Genomic DNA, 7,548 nt, shown 5'->3' with positions numbered 1-7,548 from the left:
GTAGTGTGACAGGGGGTGGTGCCCCAACCCCTCAATCAGCCCTACCCTGAGCGTGACTGAGAGTGGCATCACAACTTCCCAATCCGCCCTGCTCTGTGCATGACAGAGGCGGCGCCCCAACTCCCCAATTGGCCCTGCTCTGAGCCTGACCAGGGGCTGCACCTAGGGATTGGGCTTGCCCTCTGCCACCTGGGAGCAGGCCTATGCCAGCAGGTCATTATCTCCCGAGGGGTCCCAGACTGTGAGAGGACACAAGTGGGGCTGAGGGACCTGTCCCCCGCCCCCGCCCCAAGTGCACAAATTTTTGTGCATCGGGCCTCTAGTACATATATAAAAGCCTAATATGCAAATTGTCCCCATGGGAGTTTGACTGGGAGACCAATCACTCGCTATGACATGTGCTGACCACCAGGTGTTCGGGCGGAACAAAGGAAGGCCCCAGCCAGCAGCCTGCAGCTGGCAGCCTGGGGAAGGGAGACCTCAGCCAGCAGCTGGAAGGAAGGCCTTGGCCTGCAGCTGGAAGACCCCAATAGGCCCTTACCTGTGCATGAATTTTGTGCACTGGGCCTCTAGTAAATAAATAAAGGGCACCTTCATCAGGCAGCTGGATTTTAGAACATCTATCTAAAGGAAAGAATAATATGATCTCACTCATTTGTGGATTATAGAGAACAACATAGACTGATGAAAAGGGACAGACCCAAAGACTGAGAAACAGCGATCAGGCTATCAATCCCCAGAAGGGAAGTAGGGGAGGGCGGGGGTAAGGGGAAGAGATCAACCGAAGGACTTGTTTGTAATACCTTAACTAATAATAAAAAAAAAATGCAAAAGAAAAAAAAAAAAAGAATGAGGTATGTTTCTATATACTTATGTGAAAGGCTGTCCATAATGTAATAATGTAAGTGAATAAAGTGTTACAGAGCAATATGTATAGTGTGACCCTATTTATGTAAAAATGATTGTAAGTATGTTCATGTATACCTATATCACATATATGTAAGTGTGTATATATTTGCAGATGCTTAGATAATTAGAGTAGTATGCCCAAGTGTGGAGACTGGAGAGGGCAAATCTTTCACCTTTTCCTTCTGCATTTCTGCATTGAATCTTTTCTGTAAGTAAAATTAAAATAAATATTTTTTTCATAAAGGGGGAAAACATAATTTGAATGCATCTAAGGAGAAGTATTATAAAATCTACTATAAAATATAAAGTTCTATAAAAATCTAAAGAACCAAATGTTAATAGTTGTAGAGCTTAAGAAATACCAAGATTGAGGACTTTCTGAGAAATACTGGAAGTAATACAAGTCCAGGGTTAGGTAGAGACAGGAGAGTCCACCCCTGATGAGTAGTACGCAGCCATTATTTGATCCTGGGACATCCACTAGCTCATCAGCAATATGAGGGGGCATGCTATATAGAGATGAACTCCTAACAAGGACATATCTCTATGTAAAGGTTCAAGAGATCAGCAGCTGTCCTCAGGACATTATATTCACAAATACCTACCTTCAAGGCCTCACTCATCCCTCGGCCAATCACAAGGGTCTGCACACCCTTCTTGACAACTTCCTCCACATCTGCAGGCTGCACACCAGGAGAATGCTGGGTGATGAAAGAAAAAGTATACGAGTTACCTGCTCTTTTTTTTCTTATTTTTTAAAAAATATTGTTATTGATTTCAGAGAGGAAGGGAGAAGGAGAGAGAGTTCGAAACATCAATGATGAGAGAGAATCATTGACTGGCCGCTCCTGCATGCCCCCTACTGGGGACCAAGCCCACAACCTGAGCATGTGCCCTTGACCAAAATCAAACCCGGAACCCTTTAGTCCATAGGCTGATGCTTTATCCACTGAACCAAACCAGCTAGGGCCAGCTACCTGCTCTTTTAATCTTTCTTTGTAATTGGCATTCTTATGGGATTCATTCATTCACCCATTCATTCATTGAAGCAATGTTTTGTTTGGGGCCCTGGGAATAACAGATGATAAACTGCTGCCCTTAAGGAGCTCTAAGTCTAGTGCAAAATATAGCAGACTGAGAAGAAATTAAAGTAGTTTTTTACAAGTGCGACAAGGAAGTAAGCTCCTGGTGTGACAACATAGTGAACGAGCACGGACATCAGGCCTGGGGTGGTGGAGAAGAGACTCTGACATGACCGTTGTCTGTCCCGAAACCTGGACCAAGGCCAGAATGGGAGCTGCTTTCTGCACCCCCCTTAAAGACTGTATGATTGTAATTGATCCTCATTCTGACATAAATCAGCACCCCTTTCTTGCCTCCTGCTATGTGCTGGTTCCTGGAACAGGTTGTTATCCTGAGCTGGTCAAGCATGTAATTTCCCATACCTGGTGGCATTCACACACCTGTGACTACTCATCCCCCAGCCCCCGCTCTCCCCGAAATCCTATATTCTCTGGCCCTGCCAAGCGGCTCATGGATCCATTTTGCATGCCTTGTAGGTAAGTTTCCCTTGATAAACTCCATTAATTACCAGGCTGGAGTGGCCAGCCTCTTTCTTCAGTCCCTGTTTGCTCTCCACGTATGGAGATAATTTTCAGTCTTGGAGCTTTTCCTGGGGTCTGCATGTACTAACAGGGGAGTTGGGGCAGGTGGTCAGGGAAGGCATCCCAGAGGAGGTGACATTTAAGCCGAGACCTAACAGACAACCAGGAATTAGCCAAGTTAAAGGAAATCAGGGAACAAGGCATTCCAAGTTAAGGTAATAGCATGTACAAAGGCTCAGAGGAAAGAAAAACCTAGTGAATTATAGATAGTTGAGTATGACTGGAGTGGAACTGACAGGGGAGGGAATAGAAAGAGATGAGGTGGGAGAAGAAAGCATTTGGACATGATGCCAAAATTTGGACTGTGGAAGGATTCCATAAGAATCCCACAATAGATTCGTATGATAGAATAAGATAGAGCACCAGCCTATGAACCAAAGGGTGATGGGTTCGATTCCCAGTTTAGGGCACATACCTAAGTTGCATCAGGGCAGATGCAGGAGGCAACCAATCAATGTTTCTCACTCACATCAATGTTTCTTTCTCTCTAAAATCAATAATAGCATATCCTTGAATGAGGATTTTAAAACGTAAAGAAAAAACTAATGATCCCACAGAAACTAATATTCTCTAAATAATGAAAAAAATCCTATATTAATGACAAGTAAATGTGACATCTGTATTAGGTTAATTGGCAACATATTAATAAGATCTGTATAGTAAGTATTGTATCAATGTTAATTTCGGATTTTGATCACTGTATTATGATTATGTAAGAGAATGTCCTTGTTCTCTGGGGGAAATACATACAGGCATTTAGGAGTAAAGGAGTATAATATCTGTAACAGTTCAAAAAATAATATGTATCAATGGAGAGGATGATAAAAGAAAATATGAAAAACTGTTAACATTTGGACCGGGTAAAGATGAGAATTCTTTGTACTATCCTTGTAACTTTTCTGTAAGTCTAAAATTATTCAGGAAATTAACAAGTAAATAAATAAAATAGAAACAGGAAATTAACAAGTAAATAAATAAAATAGGAAATAAAGCAGGAAGACAGCTCCTACAGCCACATACTTCCTGATTTAGCTAGGCAAGGAAGCAAACTTAACAGGAGGCAGGTGGCTCCAAGGCAGGAGCAGAGGCTGCCCGTCTTGGCTGGCTTCCTCCCTCCATGTCTCTTGGTTCTCCATGGGTGTGACATTCTTCACTTAGTCAGCAAGTGCTCCAGAGCTGATAGCAAAGCCAGTCTCTCTCTTTTCTATTCTGACGTACCTCCTCAGCACCTTCCTACGGAATTTACACTCAGACTGTATGAGCTTATGTTTAGGGAATATCAAAGAGTGTTCTAAGAACACCTGCATTTCATAGAGTGAACCAAACTGATCAGCAGCAAGGGCACACCCTCATCTTGAGAGAGGCCGCAGAGTTAGTGCCCGGGTGTCTCTGAATAGTATCTCTGCCTTCAGCTTTCCCAGTTAGGAGAGATTGAATTTATTCTTTAAAATTACTTAGGTTCATAAATTTTTAAAAGGCAAAACAAAAAAGGGGATATTGTTTCTGATTACAATATTATTGATTACAATAATTGGTACTTAAATAATGTAAGAGGATTGGATTAAATGCCTTTTTCCCACAGCTCTCTGATCAATCCTAGAACCACCCTGCACTAAACAGTGATGATATGGAGAACCTAACATTTTTTCCAGAAGCTATGACCAAAGCAAATACTTAACAGAATTACAAATTTGGATTGGAAAGCTTCACCTTCCTTAAGTAAATGCATCCACCTCCATGATTGAATGATTCCTTCATTTAACAAAGGACAGCACATATTTTGAGAAGCACCATGATGCCCTGACTCTAAGAGCTCACATTCTGGTATAAGGAAACATGGCAAGTGGGAAGGGAGTGAAAGGTCAAGAGAGTTCAAAACCATAATCATCCAGAGATTCAGAGACTGGAGACAGCAGCAGCCCATCAGAGCTGCCAATCAATGGAACCCAAGTGACAAATTCGGCTGCCGTGTGTGCTATACTGCAGGCTCAGGGTGTCACATGCAGAGCAGTGAACACTCACTGCAGCAGCCTGTGGATCCAGGCGTTGGCAAGGGATTACTCACAGCTTAGCGCAGAGGCCTGCTACTGAGGCGTCCTCAACCTGCCTCCAGCTCCTCCTCTCCTTCTTCCAGTCCCTGGGGGCAAACCACGAAGGCTCTGACTCTGTTCCTCTTTTTAAAGAGGCTTTACATCAGAGGGTGTTGTGAGGCTGTAAAAGCTTATTGTGTTTTCTTGGGGGGAAGCTATTAATTGTGGGGAAATGTCCAGCTAATACCCATCATGCCAGCTAAACAATAAGGTGGCATCCTATATGGCTTAGACATTTCCCCCTCTTCTATATCAAATCTGAAAAGAAAACATTCCTAAATTACACTTTCAAGGAAGCAGTTCCTCCTGCCAAAATGAAGTGAGCATAAATGTTAGAAGCAAAGCTGTCATCTGGTTGTGCTGCTGATGAAAGCGATTCTCTGAGTGAAGGTTAAAGGATCTCTGGAATCTGTCCCTGTGGACACTGCCCAAGTCACATTCTCCTTATCGCTTGGGGAATTACAGCCTCTAAACTGATCTTCCTGCCTCTGCACAGGCATCTGTTCTTGTGCCATAGGCCACTCCGGCAATCAATCTGGTGGAGCTTATGGCTCCCTTCTCAGCGAAGTTTTTAAAAGCTTAAGAGAAAATGTATAGGATTACAAACAAAACAGATTTTACACACTAAAATTATCCAACTATTAAAAAGAGGCCTGGCCAGGTTGCTCAGGTGGTTAGAATGTTATCACGATACACCAAAGTTGCGCATTTGATCTCCAGTCAGGTCACATACAAAAGAATCAACCAATGAATATATAAATAAGTGGAACAACAAATCAATGTTTCTCTCTCTCTCTCTCTCTCTCTCTCTCTCTCTCTCTCTCTCATCAATCAATCAATAAAACATTAAAAACAGATGTGTGGTCTAGTAATGTGCTTCTTTATTAGTTTAGAAGAGCGGAAATCATTTCCGAAAGTCCATTAGCAGACTTACCCTCAAATCTCACAGTGGCAGACTGCTAGTTCTTTCAAAATCCAATCTGTCCCCTTTCTACTGCCCAGCTAGATTCCATTTTCCGTGCTCCCGTGCAGCTAGGTGTGGAATATGTGACTATGCTATCGCCAATAAGAATTCAATGGCATATGAGCAGAAGAAATGATGCCATGTCTAGGTTTGAGCCTTGAAACATTGAGCAAGTGCTTTTCTTCTCTTTCTTCTTCCATTAAGTTAGACTTCTGGCCATGGCTACAACTTGTTCCACCATTCAAATGCTCAAGAAGATGGTGGAACAACACAGAGGAAAGCATCTGGGGCTGTTGGGTTGAGCTAGAAGTATAATTATGAACTCATGACACACACACACACACACACACACACACACACACACACACACACACATTTTCTGGCTCTGTATACTGAATGGGCTTAGATGTAGTGACATCTCAGTAGTAATGAGCCCATCTAATACCCAGCTCTTGGGTTTCTAGATATCATTTCTCACTAAAAGGAACCAGGGATCCCTGAAGAAATGGCTGAACCCAGGAAAAAGATATCTATTATGCCAGAAAGCAACACAGTGGTAAAAAAAACTGATGGGAACATGTCACAAGAACACTGGTTAAATTTGGGACAACTTAAACCTCAAAAAATATTAATTACTAAAGGCCTAATGCATGAAATTCGTGCAAGAGTAGGCCTTCCTTTCCCCAGCTGCCGGCACCGGCTTCCCTCTGGCACCCGGGACCCGGGCTTTCCTCGCAGCCCTGGCTTCATCCTGAAGGACATCCAGTCTAATTAGCATATTATGCTTTTATTATTATAGATGGTAAGAGATTAAAACATGTTCTTATTCTCTGTGGGCTGCTACAACAAAATACCACAAACTGTGTAGCTTATAAAACAACAGACATTTATTTTTCATGCTCTAGAGCAGTGGTTCTCAACCTTCTGGCCCTTTAAATACAGTTCCTCATGTTGTGACCCAACCATAAAATTATTTTCGTTGCACTTCATAACTGTAATGTTGCTACTGTTATGAATCGTAATGTCAATATCTGATATGCAGGATGGTCTTAGGTGACCCCTGTGAAAGGGTCGTTCGACTGCCAAAGGGGTCGCAACCCACAGGTTGAGAATCGCTGCTCTAGAGGCTGGAAGTCCAAGGTCAAGGTACCAGCAAGCTGAGTTTGGTGAGGGCCCTTTTCCTGGTTCATAGCTGACCCCCCTCTCACTGCTCTCACAGGGTGGAAGGGATCTTTCTGAAGTCTCTTTTCTAGTGCACTAATTTCATTCATGAGGGTTCCTCCTTCATGACTAGCACCTCCCAAAGGTCCCACCTCCTAATACCATCATCTTTGAGTATTAGGATTTTAACATGAATTTTTGGTGGGAGACACAAACATTCAGACATAGCACATACTAAATTTAAAAAAAGAAAACATGAGCCCATAGTGACAATACAAATTGTGATAGTGTAGAAGAAAACCTCTTCTTCACAGAAGAATCCAGCTAATGAATGTAGAAGTGATAGAATTATAAAAAACACCACTTTGGCTTGGCCAGCATGGATCAGTGGCTGAGTATCAACCTGTGAACCAGGAGGTCACTGTTTGATTCCTGGTCAGGGCACATGCCCGGGTTGCGGGTTTGATCCCCAGCATGGGTGTGCAGGAGGCAGCCAATCAATGATTCTCTCTCATTATTGATGCTTCTATCTCTCCCTCTCTCTTCCTCTCTGAAATCAATAAAAAAATATTTTTTTTGAATCACCATTTTCGCCCTAGCCAGTTTAGCGCAATAGATATGGCCTAAACCTGTGGACCGAGCGGTCCCAGGTTCAATTCTAGTCAAGGGTACATACCCGGATTGGGGGCTGGATCCCCAGTCAGAGGCATGCAGGAGGCAGTTGGTCAATGATTCTCTTTCATCATTGATAATTTTATCT

The 7,548-nt window shown here is 42.9% G+C and overlaps 1 protein-coding gene across 1 annotated transcript in view; it reads right to left on the bottom strand.

The window, feature by feature from the left end:
- The window catches only part of AAMDC (adipogenesis associated, Mth938 domain containing), a 19,116-nt gene that overhangs the window by 2,855 nt on the left and 8,713 nt on the right, over window positions 1–7,548 (bottom strand). Inside the window, exon 3 of the mRNA XM_006772515.2 lies at window positions 1,515–1,610. Within this exon, the coding sequence (XP_006772578.1) occupies window positions 1,515–1,610 (96 nt within the window). The remainder of the gene's footprint in view (window positions 1–1,514; window positions 1,611–7,548) is intronic.

This window comes from Myotis davidii, unplaced genomic scaffold (genome assembly GCF_000327345.1).
Source record: "Myotis davidii unplaced genomic scaffold, ASM32734v1 scaffold646, whole genome shotgun sequence".
Classification (NCBI taxonomy): domain Eukaryota; kingdom Metazoa; phylum Chordata; class Mammalia; order Chiroptera; family Vespertilionidae; genus Myotis; species Myotis davidii.
Note: the sequence above shows the minus strand (reverse complement) of the source record. Positions and strands in the feature narration are given on the sequence as shown.